The 23,292-nt window shown below is 45.1% G+C and overlaps 1 protein-coding gene across 3 annotated transcripts in view; it reads right to left on the reverse strand.

Annotated features, from left to right (window-relative positions):
* The window catches only part of LOC127652198 (OX-2 membrane glycoprotein-like), a 37,810-nt gene extending 15,759 nt beyond the window's left edge, over window positions 1–22,051 (reverse strand). For 2 of the 3 annotated variants that reach the window (XM_052138272.1, XM_052138270.1), the window contains exons 1-5: window positions 21,912–22,051; window positions 20,060–20,135; window positions 19,071–19,403; window positions 17,882–18,211; window positions 1,847–2,128 (exon numbers count right to left, since the gene is read on the reverse strand). In XM_052138272.1, coding sequence (XP_051994232.1) covers window positions 1,847–2,128; window positions 17,882–18,211; window positions 19,071–19,403; window positions 20,060–20,135; window positions 21,912–21,935 — 1,045 coding nt within the window. In that variant the 5' untranslated portion in view covers window positions 21,936–22,051. Of the gene's footprint in view, window positions 1–517; window positions 619–1,846; window positions 2,129–17,881; window positions 18,212–19,070; window positions 19,404–20,059; window positions 20,136–21,911 lie in introns of all 3 variants that reach the window. The other variant, XM_052138271.1, reaches the window with a different exon arrangement.
* Window positions 22,052–23,292: the final 1,241 nt, after the last annotated feature.

Raw genomic sequence — 23,292 nt, forward strand, 5'->3', positions numbered from 1 at the left:
GCTTGACAAACACTTAGAAATGTATTGTTGCACTTTTCAGTCACACAAAATAAGGCCGCTTTTCAGCAGTACACAAAAGGTTTGCTTTTCAGCTACACTACACATAACTCTTTTGCCTTTTCAGCTCAACACACACACACACACACAGCTTTGTTGAGTCTCTCTATCTCTCTCTGAGTGTCTGCAGGCTTTATCTCTCGCCTGTTAATGCTGTAATCAGCCACAGCTGGGCGAGATAATCCACTGCAGGTGTCCAACATGGCCTCGCTCCACACAGTCACTGCTCGGCCTGCCCCGCTTTCCACAAACAGTTACACAAATACTGAAACTAGCCCATCTGGCACCAACTATCATGCCATGGTTGAAATCACTGAGATCAAATTTTTTACCTACTCTGATGGTTGATGTAAACATTAACTGATGCTCCTGACCCGTGTATGCATGATTTTATGCACTGCACTGCTGCTACGATTGGCTGATTAGGTAATCGCATGAATATGTAGGTGTACAGGTGTACCTAATAAAGTGGTCACTGTATGTATATGCAGAGTGTGGAGGATGGTGGAAACCAGCAGGATACGGAGATAGAAGTGGCAACAGGTTCCAGAGTCCAGAGCACTGCACAGAGAAATCAGGAAATGATAATTAATCCACTGGAATAACGGCAGGAAAATATCAGAGAGAGAAAATTGGAGCTGAAGGCTGCAGCAAAAGATGGTAACAGGGTAGAGAGTCCAACTAAACAAAAGACAAACATCAAACAAGACATAACTGGAACTAAGATGGCGAGTAAACATACAGGATTATCTGGCAATGAGACAGAGCACACACAAGGTATAAATAGAGCAGGGAGAATGAGGAACAGGTGTTGCTTATGATTAGCATGCATGCAGCATGGAACAACACCACCTGCTTCAATCCCGCAATGCCTGTGATACATGAGGAAAACAAACAGAGCATGCAGACACATAGAACAAATTTGAGCATAGATCTGGACTATGACATGATGGACTATGATTTTCTGTGGGTTAAAACCCTTGTTTGAGTTTGTTAGATCTGTGTCCTTTTTGTTGGTGCCCAGGGTTTTTGTCCTTTTTGTTGCTTTATTATATGATGATTTATATTTATTATTTCTTTTCTTTTCTGTGGAGCTGAGGGCTTAGTTTAGAGGGCTAGTTGTTCCATACTAAATGGTGGTGGTGCCCCTGTCACGTGCTGAGTGCTGTTTATTCACAACTGATTCAGCTCTGTGCTTGTGTGAGTGACCGTACACCTGTGGGTGAAGTATCTTTTCATATGGTGATCGCTGCACTCGGCTAGTCTACCTGCTCCTGGTAAGCCTCAGCTCTCTTTGTTCAAGTATATGTTGTTCCGTTCTTGTGAGTATGTGTGTGAAGCCTGTTGCAAACCATGAAGCTATTGTCTGTGCTCATTGTGATTTAAATAACTTTTAAATTATGAAATACCTGTCCAGTTCTTTTCTGATTTCGCCTGTTGGTAATAAAGAATATTTTTATATTTGTATACACATCTCTTGCCCTTTTGACTTGGAACTTCTAAACTGTGTGCCCTTTTCTTATTATTGGGTGGCGTAGTCAGCTTTCCCATTGGCATTCCATAAAACATTAGTATTAGTGTAATTTCTCCCCACCCGCTAGAGTGCTTAATCCTTTCCCTCTTTTCCCTGCACTCCACCACATTAACATAGAAGCGCATACATACGCAAAAAAAAAATCTTGGTGTGAATTGCCCCTAAGACTGCAAAAACATTCAAAAAATCAGAGCAATCATCAAACATCTCTTCAAAAATATCAGATGCATTTTTAACTCAAAACGTTTTACTCACATTTGTTCAGAGAGATAGTGATGGCAGAACCAAGGCCCTGATGATTAACTTCACACTTTACAAGTTCATCGTCTAGTAGTTCAGCCTGAAGTTGAATGGAACTGACCACCATTGTGGTGCCATCCCCTAGCTGGTATAATGTTGTCACAGCAGGCCCCAGTGTTTGGTTATAACCCTCCACATTCCATGAGATCTCTGCTGCTGGACGAGACACCGCCGTGCAGTTGGCCTCAACAGTGTCCTGTGATACGGTGATGTAACTAGCCTCAGGTTTGGGTAAAACTAGGAAAATTACATGTTCATTAAGTATTTGAGTAACATATTATAATTCTCATTTTTTTAAAGGTAATAATCTAATAGAATAAATATATGATCACAAAAAAAGCCATATTAACGTATTATTATAGTTAATATTAAGAATTTACATACTAACTAGTACATGTTAACTATTTTGGTATTACATTTATACCAGAAAATATTTATTAGTTATAGTCAAATTTCAAATTGTCAAACAGTCACATTTTTTAACTCTTCATTAATTTACCTTTACTGCTTGTAATAAATAATTTGTTATATCTTTTTTGGTGTTGCATTGTGTTGTGAATTTAGAACATCCACTTCTGAAGTTTAAAAACACATTTAAGTGTTTAACACACACAGTTTTTCCAAAATTGACACCTAAATGAAAAAAAAAGAAAAGAAATAAAAACATTTTGTAACCAGTGGTTTCCTAGAAATACTTTCCATATTGTGGCAGGGCGGAGGGCGGGGCCGGGTCATGATCATACACATCCGGTCCCGTATTAGGCTAATCAAGCCTCTGAGGTTTAAAGGTCGACTGCAGAGGATCGTGCGGGAGAGAGAGATCGTTAGCGGACATGTCCGTCATCTGTGTGTTTGTGTCTTCTTTTAGGCTTCTCATTAAACTATTATTTATATTGAAAAGCTGGTTCTCGCCTCCTTTCCATTGATCCCTTTACACTGGTGCCGAAACCCGGGTAGGAGGAGGGATACGCCGTAGTAGAGTTCTCGCCACTACCGTCCACCCCAACGGAGCAGGCCATCTGCGGGGGGACGAGGAGCCCAGCCGCCTGAACGAGGACGATGGCCGCCGACCGTGAGGGGAGAAGGGGCTCCTAGCCGACCGCCTGTAGCGGTCAGGGCCGCTGCCAGGGGCGCAGGAGTCACCTACCAGCCGCTGAAACGCAGCAGGATTTAAGACCGCCGACCACGAGCGGGGAGGGGCTCACTGCTGACCGCCTGGAGCGAGAGAACCGCTGCCAGGGGCGGGGGAGACCCCTTCTGTTCGCCGAGAACGCGGTGGGGTGTTCCGTCCGCCAGGGGCCGGAGGACTGCCTCAGATCCGCCCGGAGAGGCACGGCTGTCGTCCGATAGAGGGTGGAGGAGTGGCCGAGGAACAAGCTACGGCATATCGGAGAACTGGCGAGTAAGAGTTTTTTTTTCATCTCTCTCTCCTCTCTCTCTCTCACTGTCCCTCTGCGTTGGCCTTTTCCCTCTTTTCAATTTTACAGTTTTTGGGGGGTACTACACTGTTACAGGAAGTACCCCCCATTTGAATTATTTATGTTTCCCTCCCCTTGTCCCCTCCCTCGTCCAGGTAGTTGGGGATGACCTGCCGGCAGACAGTGCTGAAGACGCGCCCTCCCCCAGGGAAAGAGGGGGGGATGTACGTCAGGCCGGGGGCTCCCCAGCCTGAGAGAACGAGGGAGGAATGTGGCAGGGCGGAGGGCGGGGCCAGATCGTGATCGTACACACCCAGTCCCACATTAGGCTAATTATGCCTCCGTGAGGGTTAAAGGCTGACTGCAGGGGATTGTGCGGGATCGTCATGTGTGTGTTTATGTTGTCTTTTAAGTTTACTATTAAAATATGATTTACATCGTCAAGCCGGTTCTCGCCTCCTCCTTTCCATTGATCACTTTACACATATATATATATATATGCACACACACACACACACACACACACACACACACACACACACACACACACACAAACACAGTATATTGCAGTAAAGGTAAATTAATGAAAATGTAAGACATTTGACTAATACATTCTATTGATTTTGATGAAATATTTGCTAGTATAAAATAAATACCAAAATAGTATATATATATATATATATATATATATATATATATATATATATATATATATATATATATATATATTTGACATAGTCTTGCTAGCACATCTCTTTGTTTTATTGTAAATGGGAGATTCATCCCAAAGACAAAAGAAGGCAGTTGTGTTGTTATGCTGATAACAAGCCGTCAGACGTTGGTCATGTCTGCGGCAGATTCCATCAAGGAGGGACTCTGTGACATAAGTCAGATAAAAGAGAGAGACAAACCATTACAATAAGAGGGGTGAGCCACTTATGAGGCTGTGTGAGCTTTTTGGTGACAACAGACAGACTGTTTGGGAAATGTAAACAGGGAAATCAGACAAAGTTGAGCTCTGTTCTAGAGGAACAGAAACGCAGTATTAGCACTGGCACTCATCCCAAACTGTCCCCTAACCAGTGCCAGATTTAACTGATCATAAGCTTTCTTCCCAGGAATTTTTTTTAGCTTGCAGATGACAAATACATTTTAGTTAGGAAATGCAGTGGTCTTGCGACATCTATTTCTAAGTTTCAAACTACATTTAAGTTGAAGTTAAGTTGAAAAAGTGTCTGTCAGACGCAGTGGGGATTTCTTTAAGACTGCAAGGGAAGCTCAGCTTCCCCTATAATGTCAAAAAAATAATGGTCAAATATGTACTATTGTGTAAACAATTTATTGACTAAAAATGCATTAGAACACGTTCATCTCGAAGATGAGTTCGTTCAGAATCAGCTACATTACATATAGCAGGTCGGCTTACTCGATTTACTTCTCATACATTCCCGTAGCATCAGTGCATTTCCCTGTTGAAGCCGAGCGTCCATTGACTTCAATGTGGCTGCTCTGAACAGTTTTTTTCAGTGCTCCGAAAATAGACGGTCATTGGATAAATGCTGCGATTATGTCCCGCCCACGGACGCTCAGCGTCTCTGGGGGTGAATGAGGAGTGGGCTGGCCCGGACTCCGGGCTTCCGCGTGATGATTGGAGGATCTGTTGAAAGACTGCATCTCCTTTTGATTGACAGCGAATCTGTACTATAAGAAGTCACTGAAGCTATTTCACGCTCAGTCCCATCACGGATTTCTCAAGTGTAGTCGAAAGACAAACTGCTGCAACCTATTTCTTTATATTTGTTTGGCGAAATTGCTAGTCAGTTTGCATAATACATTTCACACAATTATACACCACATTCCTTGTTTCAGTTTTACCAAGTTTAATATATTTTGTTTTAGAGCGTTCGTTCGCTCGTTCGTTCGTTCGTTCGTTCATTCATTCATTCATACAGTAGGCTAGGCTAGCGTCGTACGGGTGAAACTGCGCACGATGGCAGACGGTGCTAATATTGTCGACCTGATTTTGGCGAAGCCATTTGAAAGTCTTCCTTACGAGGAAAAAATTTGAATTAAACAGCAGGGCAGATCAACACCTAAGATTGATTTAGTGCAAAAAATAGGGTAAATAAGTTTATAATGTAGGCCGAAAATGAGCTTCCCCTCTTTGAAAGACCAGCAGCCGCAACTGGTCAGACGCATGTGTACATAGACGTGTCCTTAGTAAAGCCCTTAATATAAGTCTACCTCAGACAGATCAAGGAAATAAACAATATATTGGCTTGTGAAGCCAATTTTTGCATGGCCCAATCAAGTACTTGTCTGCCACAGATTCTGCCACATTATTTTTATTCTATATTATATTCATGATTGTTTAAATCTGATTTTGTAATTTAATCATTACATATTTAATATTTTGATTTATTTGATTATTTAATGGGCATATCATGTAATTCATTTTATCAAAAAATGCATTGATTTGCAGCCCTTCTAATAATATTTTATATCCCTAACCATCATTTCTAGGCAATGTTACTTTTAAAAGAAACTCGTTAGATTATTGCATTTCTCCTTAAAAAAATAAACGTAATAAATTTAAAAGTTATGGAAAGTAAAGAGTTACGTACATTTTTTGCATTACTTTTTTTCTCACCGCCAATCTCTCTTCTGCTATGCAATGCATTACATACAAATAGGTCAGGCATTGCATACAAGAGACATTACAGGTCATGCTAGCTACTGTACAACACTCTTGACAAAACAACATAATAAACAAACTGATATTTAGAAAGACAACAATTCAGTCTTCACGTCATATTTATAATAAAGACTCAATAACAGGAATATGCATGATTTGTTTTCCATCGACCTGGCAGCCAATATAAATAATGAAGAATAACCACTGTCTTACAAAATTCAACAAAGTTCAACATCTGAACTAGTGGTCGACCGATATATCACAGAGGCCAATAAATTGGCCGATATTCTAACTTTTTTCATTAATGGCATCGGGCGATAACTTTTCCTGTTTGGCCAATTTTTTTCTTGAGGGTGTCAAAAATTGCCTGCTTGCATGTGAAGCGTCTGAGGACGTTTTCTAAACAACATTTTGGCAATGGGATGCCACTAAAAAGGTTGTTCCAAACAAAGGTAAGAAAGTACATTTTTTCATAAAGTGCCCTTTCAGAAGACTTTTAGTGAAGGCTACATTTAAACTGTAATCCCTTGTTCCCTTCAGAGTGCTCACACAAAGAAATATGTCTTTCATTGTGAGTAGGGTATAAGGATGATCACTTTCAATTGGAATTCGCCCTGAGACATGTAAATGACCAGTCATGGTTAATTTTGTTATGTGCATCGTGTTACCACAATAATAGACCAGTGTGCAACACACTGTCATTTAAACAGTTCGCATATCAGAGTCGCGGCAGAAGTGTTTGAGCTCATAATGTTAAAGTGCTCGCCTATTTAATTCTCGCTCTCTCTCTTCAACAGATCCTTGTAACTTTTAACTGTCTTGTCTAATGATAAAAATTCAAATATCAACAAAACTAATATCAAATATACCATCTACTAATATGCAAATATATCGTTTGAACAGATGTAATTCCCGAACCTCTCATCGAGCGCTCATCTAATATCGTTTTAACTGTTCATGAGATGGATAGCCTGAGGGAAAAATCTGTTCCTGTGTCTGACGGTTCTGGTGCTCAGAGTTCTGAAGCATTGACAAGAAGGCAACAGTTCAAAAAGGTAGTGGGCAGGGTGAGTGGGGTCCAGAGTGATTTTTCCAGCATTTTTCCTCACTCTGGAAGTGTATAGTTCTTGAAGGGGGGGCAGGGGGCAACCAATAATCCTCTCAGTAGTATGAACTGTCCTTTGTAGTCTTCTTATGTCTGATTTCGTAGCTGAACCAAACCAAACAGTTACTGAATTGCAGAGGACCAGCTCAATTACTGCTGAGTAGAACTGAATCAGCAATGCCTTTGGCAGGTTGAACTTCCTCAGCTGGCAAAGGTCAATGTGTGTCACCACTTCCAGTCCTGTGAGATGGTAGTGCCCAGGAACCTGAATGACTCCAATGCTGCCACAGTGCTGTTTAGAATGGTGAGGGGGTCAGTGTTGGGGTGTTCCTCCTAGTCCACAATCATCTCCACCATTTTGAGCGTGTTCAGCTCAAGGTTGTTTTTACTGCACCAGACAGCCAGCTGTTCAACCTCCCTTCTGTATGCAGACTCAATGACAATGGTGTCATCTGCAAACTTCAGGAGCTTGACAGAGGAGTTCTTGGCGATGCAGTCATCGGTATACAGAGAGAAGAGTAGTGGAAAGAGCACACATCCCTGGTTGAACAGGTGCTGGAAGTGAGCTTCCCCTGTTTCACAAGCTGCAGCCTGGCCGTCAGAAAGTTGGTAATCCACTGATAAATAGACATGGGAACAGAAAGTTGGTGTAATTTAGTCCGGAGAAGAGCTGGGATGATGGTGTTTAAAGCCAAACTGAAGTCAAAAAGGATTCTTGCGTATGTCCCTGGTCTGTCCAGATGTTGCAAGATAGTATGCAATCCCATGTTGACTGCATCATCCACAGACCTGTTTGCTCGATAAGCAAATTGAAGGGGATCTAGAAAGGTTTCAGTGGTATTTCATGACCACAGACGTCAGGGCGACAGGGCCTGCAGCCCCTACAGTCCCTGAGCCAGAGCCTGCAGCCTCGACCGTCCCTGAGCCAGCGCCTGCAGCCTCAGATGTCAGTGAGCCAGCGCCTGCAGCCTCAGACGTCAGTGAGCCAGCGCCTGTAGCCTCAGACATCACTGAGCCAGCGCCTGTAGCCTCGACCGTCCCAGAGCCAGCGCCAGTAGCCAAGACCGTCCAAGAGCCAGCGCCTCCCGAGCCTTCCAGGGCTCCGCCCCTCAAGTCACTCAAGTCTCTCGAGCCTCCCAGGGCTCCGCCTCTCAAGCCTCTCAAGCCTCTCGAGCCTCCCAGGGCTCCGCCTCTCGAGCCTCCCGAGCCTCCTAGGGCTCTGCCTCCCGAGCCTCCCAGGGCTCCGCCTCTCAAGCCACCCGGGCCTCCCAGGGCTCTACCTCTCGAGCCTCCCAGGGCTCCGCCTCCAAAGCCTCCCAGGGCTCCGCCTTCTGAGCCTCCTACAGCTCCGCCTCCCGAGCCTCCCAGGGCTCCGCCTCTCGAGCCTCCCAAGGCTCTGCCTCTCGAGCCTCCTACGGCTCTGCCTCCCGAACCTCCCAGGGTTCCGCCTCCCGAGCCTCCAACGGCTCCGCCTCCCAAGCCTCCGACGGCTCCGCCTCCAGTGCCTTCCAGGTCTCCGCCTCTAGAGCCTCCTACGGTGCCACCTCCCTCGGCCCCACCTCCAGAACCTTCCAGGCCTCCGCCTCTAGAGCTTCCTACGGCGCCACCTCCCTTGGCTCCGCCTCCAGAGCCTTCCAGGTCTCCGCCTCTAGAGCCTCCTACGGCGCCGCCTCCCTCGGATCCGCCTCTCGAGCCTCCCAGGGCTCCGCCTCCCGAGCCTCCCTGGTCTCCGCCTCTGGAGCCTCCTACGGCGCCACCTCCCTTGGCTCCGCCTCCAAAGCCTTCCAGGTCTCCGCCTCTAGAGCCTCCTACGGCGCCGCCTCCCTCGGCTCCGCCTCTAGAGCCTCCCAGATCTCCGCCTCTAGAGCCTCCTACGGCTCCGCCTCCAGAGCCTTCCAGGCCTCCCCCTCTAGAACCTCCTATGGCGCCACCTCCCTCGGCCCCGCCTCCAGAGCCTCCCAGGTCTCCGCCTCTAGAGCCTCCTACGGCGCCTCCTCCCTCAGCTCCGCCTCCAGAGCCTCCCACGGCTCCACCTCACATGGCTCCGCCTCCCACGGTTCGGCCTCCTGAACCTGTCCTTGCCCTGTGGCCAGCTCCCAGGCCTCCTGAACCTGTCCTTGCCCTGTGGCCAGCTCCCAGGCCTCCTGAACCTGTCCCTGCCCCTTGGACTGCCTGCCTACCCTCTGTACCCCCTTGGACTCTCTGTCTGCCCCTTGTGCCCCCTTGGACTGCCCGTCTGCCCTCTGTGCCCCCTTGGTCTGCCTGTCTGCCCCTTGTGCCCCCTTGGACTGCCCGTCTGCCCTCGGTGCCCCCTTGGTCTGCCTGTCTGCCCCTTGTGCCCCCTTGGACTGTCTGGTTTCCCTGTGTGATCTCCGTGGTCTGCCAGTCCCCCCCTCATTCCTTGGACGATTTTGGTTTTGTTTTTTGTTTTTTTTGTGTATGTTTTGTTTTGGTGAGGATCGTCTGGAATCCGATCCTTTGAGGGGGGGTTATGTTACGATCCCTGGTTGCCTGCCCCGTGTTTTTCGTGTCACCGTCACCACGTTTCCCGGTCTTCATCACGGTCATTGTTCGCACCTGTTTGTCATTTGTATAATCATGTGTCTGTGTATTTAAGCCCTGTTTGTTCCTCCATTACCCTGTCGTTCGTTGTTCCCACTGTTTTGATGTCCCATGTTCAGATGTTTGCTCGGTTACCTGTCTTCCCGTGTTCTTTCCAGCCGTGTTCAACCAGTTCGTGTTCCCTAGATGTTTTCGTGTTTTTAGTTTCGTTTGCCCATCGTGGTTGTTTCATTTGTTCATGTCTGTTTATTTCCACCGTTGTTCAATAAACCGCACATAGATCCAAACTCCTCGCCTGCCTTTATCTGCACTCATAACAATATGTCATCATATGCGGTGCCCATCGACAATGCCAGAGTCAACTGAAGATGTTTTTCAGAAGTCAGGATAAAATTCAGTGGGGAATGCCAACCTGTTCAAGGTATAAGTCTGATGAATAAATGAAAAAATTTCACTTAAGTCAACTCAGTGCAGCTTGTTTTGAGTTGATCCACGGTGCGTACTGCAGACAGCCAACTGCAAACATGCATGTTGATACAACTTGAATGGAATAGTTTTTAACATTACCAAAATGTCATAAAAATGGTATGTTTCACAAATCACATTTCTTGTTTATTATAAAACAAAAATGAAGAATATTTTAATAAATTAAGAAATTTTGTCTGCTTACACAAACCATGAAGTATGTTGCTCGCAGCCGCTGATCCAGAGTCAGCTTTTCTCATCCCATTCTCCTAGTTATGGGGAGCTCTAACACTGAGCAGTTTGACTGCATAAGTCATTGGACCGAGTGAGTATTTCACCTTGTGTATCATGCCGTGGCCAGTGGAAGGCTAATTTTACAATCCCTCTGCCTAAACGTATTTACTGAATTTTTTATGCAGCTTATATTTACAGCTGAATCAATTGCATTTCACTCAACTAAATGTTAAATGCTTTAACACAGAGCAGTTTGGATGCAAACTGATCCTAGAGAAGTAGTTATGGGCTGTTTTAAAACAAAGCAATTCAGATGCACAAAAAGTCAGTGATCATTCCACATTGTATGTATCTATAATCATTCAGCGGCCACTGGAAGACTTCTCCAGGCTCATGGCTGTGCTATATTATACCATGAAAATGTATGTTTACACACTTTTAAATGCAGCCTACATGAATCCATTGCGCGAATCAAAGTTCCCCGTCTGTCACTCAGTCGACGTTGTGTCGCTGAGTTGACACTAGGGGTCGCTCCTGCGGAGCACGGCCATCTCTGATTTTGAGAAAAGGCCAATGAGAATTGGCGTGTGGAATTTGTATGCCACTCCCCCGGACATACGGGTATAAAAGGAGTGACGCTGCAAATACACATCAGATATCTTTGTTGGAGCCGAGAGAGCAGTCATAGAGCTGAATTCCTCTGCTGTTCCAGTCATCTCTGCAAGCTGTTGGCTTTACGGCGCTTTCCAGCGGTCCTCCCCTCGATACTACGTTGTGCTGAGCATACACCCCTGGGCTTCAGCAGCTGATAAAAGAGTTACGGAGTGAATAACTTCCTTTATATATACATTTATACTCTGTCTACATATATATATATATATATATATATATATATATATAAAAACATTAAAAGAGTGGCACAAACGGTGAAGCGTCTTTTTCAAGATGTCTTTCCGTTTGTGTGTGTTTCCTGGTTGCGGTCGTTCTCTCTCCCTGTCTGATGGCCACGATCGTTGCATCTTGTGAATGGGTGCTACCCACGCAGAGTCAGCGTTTATGGATGGTTCATGCTCTCACTACGAGCATGCCCATGGCTACGCTGCGGTCGCGCCTCGCACTCGTAAGAGCGCGGGGCACCCCAGCCGCTCCCCGACTCAGTCCTTCTACCTACGGCCACGCTCCGCCCCCGTTCCTTTCTTCTGAGGTGCATGAGGAGCTTATGCGCTCGTGGCGCGCGCCTTTCACTGCCCGCACACGAGCGGTAAGCTCCTCCGCTCTCACTACCCTTGACGGCGGGGCGGCAAGGGGCTACACGGCGATTCCCCAGGTGGACTAAGTGGTCGCGGTGCACTTATGCCCGCAAAACGCCTCCACCTGGCGCTACCGCCTGACGCTTCCGTCCAGGGCCTGTAGGCTGACGTCGTCTCTGACGGCTGAAGCCTACAGCGCTGCAGGACACGCCGCCTCCGCCTTACATGCCATGGCACTCCTGCAGGTGCACCAAGCCAAGGCACTTAGAGAACTACACGAGGATAGTCCTGACCCGGACGGCGACGCCCCCCGCCTCACGGCCGGCCGCCAAGAACCCTAAGAAGGCTTTGAAGCGCCCTTGAGACGGGCAGCCCTGGGACTCAGGGAACTGCACTTCGGGAGCTGGTAAGCAGACCACTCCCTCCCCCGCCGGAGGGGCGGGTGGAGAATCCTTATTTCCTTTTGAAATTTATTTCACCGCACGCCCAACGGGCTGCGGTACCCACATTTTAAAAAGAAGAGCAGTTTCCTCAGCCCCCGGGCTCCACTTCCAGTCTCCCCGGCCGTCTTTATCACGACTGCTGGCCACCGGTTCTCTTTGGCAGCACCCTGGAACCGGGTCTTCCGCTTCCACACGTCCAGCCGCGGCACAACCCTGTCCCCGAGCCGACGGTCTCCGCGGGCCACGAGGACGAAATTCTTCCTACCCCGTCCCAGGCTGCTCCGGGAGCGGTCACAAGGAGCCAGGTAAGTGCTTCTATATCCCTAGACTCAGCACCCCGGGCTCCGCCCCATCGCGAGGCCCCGCCTGCCGGTACGTCCGACGCTATAGTCCCCTTGGTCCCTCTCGCTCAGAGTTTGGGGGCGTGGCTCGTGCTCCCCAACCCATCGCGTTGGTTGATCAGGACGGTCCGAATCGGCTATGCGATTCAGTTCGCCAGGCACCTGCCCAGGTTCAACGGCGTCCGCCCCTGAAATGGATGCCGTGTTCATAGTATGCGAGGGGGAGGCAAACTGCTCAGTGTTAGAGCTCCCCATAACTAGGAGAATGGGATGAGAAAAGCTGACTCTGGATCAGCGGCTGTGAGCAACATACTTCATGGTTTGTGTAAGCAGACAAAATTTCTTAATTTATTAAAATATTCTTCATTTTTGTTTTATAATAAACAAGAAATGTGATTTGTGAAACATACCATTTTTATGACATTTTGGTAATGTTAAAAACTATTCCATTCAAGTTGTATCAACATGCATGTTTGCAGTTGGCTGTCTGCAGTACGCACCGTGGATCAACTCAAAACAAGCTGCACTGAGTTGACTTAAGTGAAATTTTTTCATTTATTCATCAGACTTATACCTTGAACAGGTTGGCATTCCCCACTGAATTTTATCCTGACTTCTGAAAAACATCTTCAGTTGATCTGGCATTGTCGATGGGCACCGCATATGATGACATATTGTTATGAGTGCAGATAAAGGCAGGCGAGGAGTTTGGATCTACGTGCGGTTTATTGAACAACGGTGGAAATAAACAGACATGAACAAATGAAACAACCATGATGGGCAAACGAAACTAAAAACACGAAAACATCTAGGGAACACGAACTGGTTGAACACGGCTGGAAAGAACACGGGAAGACAGGTAACCGAGCAAACATCTGAACATGGGACATCAAAACAGTGGGAACAACGAACGACAGGGTAATGGAGGAACAAACAGGGCTTAAATACACAGACACATGATTATACAAATGACACACAGGTGCGAACAATGACCGTGATGAAGACCGGGAAACGTGGTGACGGTGACATGAAAAACACGGGGCAGACAACCAGGGATCGTAACATAACCCCCCCACAATCGGATTCCAGACGATCCTCACCAAAACAAAACACACAAAAAACAAAAAAAAAAAAAAATCGTCCAAGGAATGAGGGGGGGACTGGCAGACCACGGAGAGCACACAGGGAAACCAGACAGTCCAAGGGGGCACAAGGGGCAGACAGGCAGACCAAGGGGGCACAGAGGGCAGACGGGCAGTCCAAGGGGGCACAAGGGGCAGACAGACAGTCCAAGGGGGTACAGAGGGTAGGCAGGCAGTCCAAGGGGCAGGGACAGGTTCAGGAGGCCTGGGAGCTGGCCACAGGGCAAGGACAGGTTCAGGAGGCCTGAGAGCTGGCCACAGGGCAAGGACAGGTTCAGGAGGCCGAACCGTGGGAGGCGGAGCCATGGGAGGTGGAGCCGTGGGAGGCTCTGGAGGCGGAGTTGAGGGAGGAGGCGCCGTAGGAGGCTCTAGAGGCCCCGCCTGCCGGTACGTCCGACGCTATAGTCCCCTTGGTCCCTCTCGCTCGGAGTTTGGGGGCGTGGCTCGTGCTCCCCAACCCGTCGCGTTGGTTGATCAGGACAGTCTGAATCGGCTATGCAATTCAGTTTGCCAGGCACCCGCCCAGGTTCAATGGCGTCCGCCCCACCACGGTGAGAGGCGAGAACGCCGCTGCCTTGCATGTGGAAAACACCTCCCTTCTAGAGCCTGTCCCTCCAGCCGAGAGGAAGAAGGGGTTTTACAGCCCCTAATTCATCGGTCCCAAAAAAGGTTGCGGCCAATCCTCGACCTGCGAGTTCTGAACCGGGCTCTGCACAGACTCCCGTTCAAGATGCTTACACAGAGACGCATTCTAGCGAGCGTCCGGCATCTGGATTGGTTCGCGGCGGTAGACCTGAAGGACGCGTACTTTCATGTCTCGATCCTTCCTCGGCACAGACCCTTTCTCCGGTTTGCCTTCGAGGGTCAGGCATATCAGTACAAAGTCCTCCCCTTCGGCCTGTCCCTGTCCCTCGCCTTCCACGAAGGTCGCAGAGGCAGCCCTTGCCCCACTGAGGGAAGCGGGCGTCCGCATCCTCAACTATCTCGATGACTGGCTAATCTTAGCTCACTCGCGAGACATGTTGTGTGCTCACAGCTTGTCACAACTTGCCCACTGTCTCCTCCTTTGGAGTCCGCACTGACTCAAGACGCTGCGGGCCACTCACATCCCAGGTTACCTCAACAGCACAGGGGATGCACTGTCGCGGCAGGTTACATCCAGGGGAGAGTGGAGGCTCCACCCCCAGGTGGTTCAGCTGATCTGGAGTCGATTCTGCCAAGCACAGGTAGACCTGTTCGTTTCCCCGGAATCCTCCCATTGCCCACTCTGGTACTCTCTGGCCGAGGCCCCCCTCGGCACAGATGCCTTGGCACACAGCTGGCCCCCAGGGCTTCGCAAGTATGCGTTTCCCCCAGTGAGCCTACTTGCACACACGTTGTGCAAAGTCAGGGAGGACAGGGAGCAGGTCCTCTTAGTGGCCCCTTATTGGCCCTCCAGGATCTGGTTCTCGGACCTCACGCTCCTCGCGACAGCCCCCCTCTGGCGAATTCCCCTGAGGAAGGACCTTCTTTCTCAGGGTCAGGGCACCATCTGGCACCCGCGACCAGACCTCTGGAATCTCCATGTCTGGCCCTTGGACGGGACGCAGTAGACTTAGGTGGCCTACCACCCGCGGTGGTAGACACAGTCACTCGGGCGAGAGCCCCCTCAGCGAGGCGTCTTTACGGCCTGAAGTGGCATCTGTTTTCTCAGTGGTGTTCTTCCCGTGGTGAAGACCCCCAGAGATGCGCAGTTGGATCAGTGCTTTCCTTTCTGCAGGAAAGGTTGGAGGGACGGCTGTCCCCCTCCACCTTGAAGGTGTCTGTAGCCGCTATATCGGCACATCATGATGCAGTGGAAGGTAAGTATTTAGGGAAGCACGATTTGATCATCAGGTTCCTGTGGGGTGCGAGGAGGTTAAACCCCCCCAGGCCACGCCTCGTTCCCTCGTGGGACCTCTTCGTGTTCCTTCGAGGCCTTCGGGGAGCTCCCTTTGAGCCTCTTGAGTCAGCAGAGCTAAAGGCGCTCTCTCTGAAGACCGCCCTCCTGACGGCGCTCACCTCCATCAAGAGGGTAGGGGACCTGCAGGCGTTCTTTGTTAGCGAACTGTGCCTAGAGTTCGGTCCGGCTTACTCTCACGTCATCCTGAGACCCCGACCGGGCTATGTGCCCAAGGTTACCACGACCCCCTTTAGGGATCAAGCGCTGCCCCTGGAGGAGGCAGACCCAACCTTTACCTTGCTGTGTCCGGTGTGTGCTCTTTGCATCTACTTGGACCGCACGCAGAGCTTTATAAGCTCCGAGCAGCTCTTTGTTTGCTTTGGCGGACAGCGGAAGGGAAGCGCTGTCTCCAAACAGAGGATCGCCCACTGGGTCATCGATGCCATCACGATGGCATACCACGCCAGCACGTGCGCCCCTGCTGGCCTACGAGCCCATTCTACCAGGGGCGCTAGCGGCTTCATGGGCGTTGTCCCATGGCGCCTCTCTAGCAGACATATGTAGAGCCGCGGGTTGGGCAACACCTAACGCCTTTGCGAGGTTCTATAACCTCAGGGTTGAGCCAGTTTCGTCCCGTGTGTTATCAGGTGACACAAACAGGTAAGTTCGGGTCAGCCGGCCGGGTGTATCGCTTGTGCATAGCGCCTTTCCCCTCTCTTGAGGTGAAGACGTGCGCTCTTTTCCCAGTTGCGTTCGCAGGAAGTGTGAACCCTGGACGTACTTCCTCCCTAGCCTAGCGGCCGTTGAGTCTTCGGAGAGGCTCACTGCTGCCCCGGTACGGGCGTCACTAGGCCCCCATACTGAGGTAAGTGCTCCACATATGCTGGTTGCCCCCTTCGGCAACCCCGTGTGATGTATTTCCCGCAAAATGGTTTCCCTACCGGCAAACCGCGTCTTCCTTGGACAGAGGGTCCTCTGCCCTGGGTCGCCGTGTTTGTAGTAACCCCTCCCCACCTTTGGGTAAGGTCTACCACGGCGCCGTTCCACACGATGTGCTTCCGCTGCTAGCCGGTAAGACCGTGTGTGTATTCCACCTCCCCCCTCTCGGGGCCGGGTGTGGTCTCCGCGGTGTCCTCCTCTTTGGAGGGACACCCCCCAGCTTGGACCATTTATATTTGGCCCCCAGCCGAACGATTGCGTTCCTTTTACAGGGGAGAAAAATAGAGAGAAGACCCCGGCTGGGCCAGCCAGTCCTTATACTTCTGAGCAGTTAGCTTGACTATACCGAGCGGATCTATAAGATATTTTTTAAAAGTGTCAATATACCTTCTCTTCCATGCAGGTCAAGTTTGTTTTCGACTGATTTGCTTTGCAAACTCTTTGTAGGCTTTGGATTTTCTAAACACTGTTATTTCAGGTTGACTGGAGCAACGTTTCAGATGCGATGATTGGTCCTCTGGTTATTCAGTTTCATGAATTTTTTGATGCGCATCTTTTATTCCTAACAAATTTAATAGGAGTTTATATGGTCAATAGTCTTGTTATTGAATAAAAAATGTATCCACATTAAGCAAGCATATAATTTTTTTATGTGCATTTTGGAGATTTATTTGCATCTTGGTGTTTCCATCCAGCAGTTTTTATGCGATATCCCAAAATGTGCGTAAAAAAACATTGCTGAAACATAGCTACTGCTAACCATACCCCTAGCACCAAAGCTAACCCTCACACAAAACAATATGCATTTTTAGATTTTTATCAAGACATTATTTAGTATGCTTATGCCATTTTCTTTGGGATTGTTTGTTTTTCCCCAAAATGTAAGTGATTTCAGGTTTTACTATTCTTGTAGGGACATTTGGTCCCCACAATGTAGCATGGATACACTTTCTCTTTTGCTCAAACTAACATTTACTTTCTCCTTCTTTTAAATACTCCCACTCACACGTCTAGATTTAATAAACTTTGCATGACCTGAAAGACAAACCACAGGGGAGTAAGTTTGGTGCATTGCTGTAAAATTTACCATTGAACACTGAATGCAAAATTTCTCAATCCCACACAAATATAACATGATTTACCAAATCACATGTGAAAGTCATGTGTTTTTCCATAAGGGAAAGATATGGTAAATTTATATGCTAAATTATAATGATTATAATTCTGTGCAATTGCTATTTCAAAACATCCTTATAGATAAATAAAAAAATTACATTTTTTGCCAGAACATTTACATTTCTCATAAGCTGAATCTTAATATTTATCATTGCAATAAAACATTTACTCATTTACAAGCTGTATTATATTATATGCCAAACAATTTAGGGACATTTCTAGTACAGTAAATATCAATAATTTTACAATTAAGCAAATGTGTGTCTATAAGCACTGCCTTTACTGCCATTTTGACTTACCATATACAGACAAACAAGCTGTTGCGCTCTTAGTGCCATCTGGATATGTGTGGAACTCGCAGGTGTAACAGCCTTCATCCTCTGTCTGAGCCGGTTGTATGGAGAGCTGGGTTTGGCCAAGGGCTGGATTTAGACTTACTCGATCCTGGAAAGTGTTTTCGATGATGGGTGTACTATTCTTGGCGTAAGAAGCAACAGTAGTGGTGTCCCCTTGTTCAGCTGTTTTTTTCCATAAAACCTGCAGGACTCTCTTATTTAGAGGATATTTGCATGAAAGGGTAACAGGCTTTCCACTCACAACAGTTTTATTGCCCATTAGCTCCACCATTGCTGGAAGAAATACAAAAAGAAAATAGACTAAGATTTTACATCCTCTAAAACCAAAGGGAATAAAGGGATAGTTCACACACAAATAAAATTCTGTAATAATTTACACATCCTCAAGCTGGTCTAAAGTCCTGCGACTTTCTTTCTTCCATGGAACGTTTGTCTTCATTAACTTTCATTGTATGGAAAAGGATGAAATGAAAGTGAATGGTGACGGAGGAGAACATTCTGCCTAACATTTTGTTTTGTTCCACAGAAGAAAAAGGTCATATGGTCAGGTCCGGATTGGAAAAAACATGAGGATGCATATTTTTTAATTTTTGGGTGAACTACCCTTTTAGATAAATGTTCAGATAAATGCGTGTACTGCACAAAATGATCACTCAGGTCCATTCCTTCCAGTCTGTCTCCAGACTTACTCAAGGTCATAAAGTCTTATTTTATCACAAACCCAATGACAGTTTTAATCTGATACAAACTTTTGTGGTTTCAATGATAGTTTGCTGCCAGTTGTGCATGTAGGGCTTTGGCAGGAATGTGAATCAAAACCACTTCCTGTTCGGTCAATACATTGCATAGGATTATTTATAACACTTGTCACAGTTTTTCAGTTGCATTGCAAACGTAACGTGATAACCACGAATAACAGCCATTCATCATTAGCAGCACACGCTTACCCAGTAGTATTTCCACTGTAAAGTCGCTGTACATTTCTGTAAAGTCTGTTATCTCTTTAGTGAGTCATATAACCTCTGACCACTTCAAAATATATTTCCTTTTCAAATTCATATGAAGGACTGTTTCATTTCAGTACATGATGTGGACATTTTTAAAAAGTTTAGAAGTTATTGCCAAGCCTCACCCGTAAGTGAGAGACATGTCCTTCCTATCTGCTGCCCGGTTGGATACACATCAAAAAAACAATGGTAGCAGCCCTCATTGTCTGACCCAGCTCTGCTGATGGTGATGGCACTGTTGTGAGCATGTTGACTTGCAGAGCGTGCTGTGAGCTCAACTCCATTCTCATTGGTGATGTGGTCATGTTTATCAGGTTGATAGTACAGTATAGTTTTATTTGCCATGTCGACCCACAGCACCTGTTTTAGAACCTCCCCTGTGTTCACGGTAATATTACAGGCCAGCGTGAAGGGGAGCCCAACCATCACCTGCAAATGTGATGGTGCAATTACCTTACCTAGGACATATAAAAAAATTAACCTCATCAATCAGAAAAGGAATTGCAGAATGAATTGCAATGAACCCAAATTAAACCAAATAACTAATGGACTCTTCTTATAACTGTAAACTGTTAATCATTTTCTCAATATTTAAGTAATGACATTCAACAAAATATTCTGCAGTTATAAGAAATGACAGGAAATTAGTTCTCTAATGCCGTCATTACACTGCAAAGGTGGCTGAAGCTGTGTCTAAAGTGGCATACATTCCACAAAAAAAGGTGCATCTATATATAAATTACAATTTCAGAAATACTTTTATAAAAATTAATGCTTTAAATGTGAAAATATTAATATAGAAATGTGAAAATGTTATTGTTAATCATAACAACAAAAAGTTTAAGGCAGCACTAATGGTGTATTTCATTTACATAGGACAACCGCTTCATCAGAACTGTCTTTAATAGGGACTAAATAGTATATTTAAGTATGGTATAAATGCAGCATTACATATGTGGTGCAGACTCAGAGACTGCTCAGAGAAGTATTAACTCGTCTTTGTAAAAATGCCTTAAAAGAGCGTAAATCTTCAAAACATTGCATTCCATCACAAAGAGCATTCAATTCTAGACTTCAGATATTTTACAAATCAGACCGTAAACTGGGCAGGCACCTTGCAGTAGACAAAGCAACATCAGTGTCACCCAGACCTGTAGAGATAGAGCTGACATAGATCCAAACATCTTGACCTGCAAGAAGATCATTTAACTTATTAATGCAATGGACCAAACAAGCATTCAAGTGAGACAAGGAGAAATTTACAATACAGACTTTCAGATTCATGTCAGAATAAGTCATGCATTTTAAAGCAGGCTCTACAGTTTCCACAATTGCATTACAATGGATAACCAAGGCAGTACCACCCCATTGAGTAATTATGTCTTTTTCCGGAAGGGAATTTTATGATTCAGTGCACTATAGAAGGCATTCAAAGGCAAAGTCAAATTCAGCATTTTTTATTCTTTTAAAATTGCATTATTTCTGTATTTTATGCTGCCTTCCTGTTGGAATGATCCTACTTCTTACTTTTGAAGGTAATTTCGAGTGCATTGCTTTTAAGTCCTTTATTTTTGTAAAGAACAGGAAACAAGGATGACACCAGGTTCCTTTGTACATATTTCTTGAGTAACTTTTATTTTGCCTTCATAAAACATAATACTCTGTTTGCTTGCTTTTGGCAAATACAAGCTATTTTCACAGTGTAAAAAAGTACAGCATGCAGAATGGTTGCTGATTTGCATAAATGAGTATGACCAAAATGGCAAGCACTAACAATTAGCTGTATTTAGAAATATTTATAAAAACTTTGATTCAACAAAGTTGTATTTATCATAATTCCAATAGTATGTGAAGGCAGCATTATGGCAAGAATAGCAAAATCTGTTACATCTAACTACCTACATTCTGCCAAGGTTTGTTACCTTTAACATTAACATGCATAACAACAAACTACCACTTTGTTATCTAGACTAGCATTAATGCAATGGCTTTTTGAGGAAATAGCTTTGCTTTTCCCTTCATACAAACTTTATCAATAAATCACTTGTGTCTAAACTGCCAGGAAGTCTACAGAAAGTGTTGTGTTAGGGGTGATTTTTGGCCCACATAGCAGATACTTCCAGGCAGCCACACCCCTGCTAACTTCAAATGAAAGACCATGGTTAGACCATTATACTGCTTTTGTTGTTTATTTTATCATTGTTACAAACCTGTTAAAAATTGCTTCGACTCACCCTCTTTCTATTTTTAACTATTATTATAACTTGTTTATTTTCCCTTAAATGGTAAACAACTGACCATTTGAATCATAGTAACAATTTATTATAACATTCATTATTAAGCCTTTAACAAACATAACAAAACACATCAGTAGTTAATGTAAATTTAAATATGAAAAAAATAAAATAGCCTATATGAATTAATAATAATTTCATTTTTAATGATTTCAATATAGGCCTACATTAACTAATACTGTATTATTATTCTATGTAATAGAATAATACTTCCATTATTCTATGTAAATGTATCTGTAAACATGAATAATTGAATAGCTATTATTAAAGTTATTATAAAGCGTTTCCAAATATATGCTTTACAGGTCATTTTGGAACAACACTTATGGCTCAAGAACCCTAACCTCTAGGTCCTTTACTATAATAGAACAAAATCATCACTAAAAGTGCCATAACAAGAATTTAGTGAAAGAATGAACAAACTGCATAAATGAGAACGAAATAACTTTTAGAAGGAATGTATGCCCAATTTTTGCTTATACTTTAAAAGTTGCTGGAGAAGCTAATTGTTGGATGTCTACTAGTCTACTGGGAAAATATTATTATTTCTGCTCAATATCAGGTTAAGAAAATTAAATGTTTGCAAACACTTCAGCGTATCCCTGTTTCTAACATTTATTCATGGACATTTAAAAAAAGAAAAAGAAAGAACGTTTTGGATAAGAGACTCACCTTGCAATGCATGGCTGTGTTCATTCATATTGTTAAAACGCTGTAAGTGTTGGCAAATCCAGCGTCTCATAGGCTACTTATTCTGGCATGTGTGATTCGGGATACCAATGGACTTGGAAGTAGGAATGTTGAACCAGCCAGTCGTGGGAAGCATAGCAAACAGTTTTTAGAAAGACCCCAGTGACGTCCAGGATTCTGAATTGTGCAATGTACAGACCCAGTAAACAGCGACATCTAGTGATAAAGTGCTGTCTGTACTAACGTAAAAGAAACAACACTAATTCACTACTAGTTTCAGTGCATTTAAAAATGCAGGGTTGACAACTTTGGGTACTTGGCTGGAGTGAAATTTTGATCACATGGGCTAAATCAATCACACACACATTATTTGTACTATCAATCAATCAATCAAATTTTATTTGTAGAGCGCCTTACAACAGCCAAAAGGTGCACAAGGCGCTTTCCAGTAAAAACATCAATAGACAACAGTATATAAAAAATATAAGTGTACATAAAAATAGCAATCGAGTCAAGTCGGAGGCTACGTGTTAAAAGCTTGTCTAAATAGATGTGTTTTCAACTGCGATTTAAAAACACTCAACATGGTGATACTTCGTAAGTGTGGTTGAAGTGCGTTCCACAGTTTTGGGCCCTGGACGGCAAATGACCGACCTCCAAACTTTTTATATTTAGACTTTGGAATCACCAGAGAGGTGTGTTCAGAGGAGCGCAAGGTTCTGGCTGGTTGGTGGACCGTTAGTAATTCTGTGAGATAGGCCGACTAGTACTAGTAGGCCTACCATAAACTAATCAAACCCTACAATGCGTATCATGATTTGTTTTTTGTGCTTACTTTGTGTTATAATGTCTTTCACAATTTCAAAACACACACATACACTTTGGCACAACCAAGGTTTTACTTATGTCAAAATGGTCTTTGGTGGCAGTTGATCTACATGGTCATTTCGCAAGTTCGTAGTTGGTTGATTAATTGCAATTAATTATTCACATAATTGCGTAATTGCATTTCAAGTTTGCATTGGACATATTGGAGTTATTTTTGAATATTGCCAGATTTTTTATTTAATTTCTTAGTTATAATACCGTGCTTCTATTGAATAATTTGTTTTCTACTCCTGAAATATTGTTTTCCTTATACTTAATGATTTATGCAATCTCTTAGAATATCTAAATTCAAACATGGACAGTTTTTTGAATATCAGAAATTATTAGAACTGGAGGAAAACTTTGTCCATAATTGAGGTCCAGACATCTTTCATTGTACTTCATTGTACTTGTAGTTTACCATTGTTCTTATATTGTTTGACTGTGGAATTTAATAAGGCCACTACCACAGGTAAACGCAATGGATGGTCCCACT

The sequence above is a fragment of the Xyrauchen texanus genome, chromosome 11, assembly GCF_025860055.1.
Source record: "Xyrauchen texanus isolate HMW12.3.18 chromosome 11, RBS_HiC_50CHRs, whole genome shotgun sequence".
Lineage (NCBI taxonomy): Eukaryota > Metazoa > Chordata > Actinopteri > Cypriniformes > Catostomidae > Xyrauchen > Xyrauchen texanus.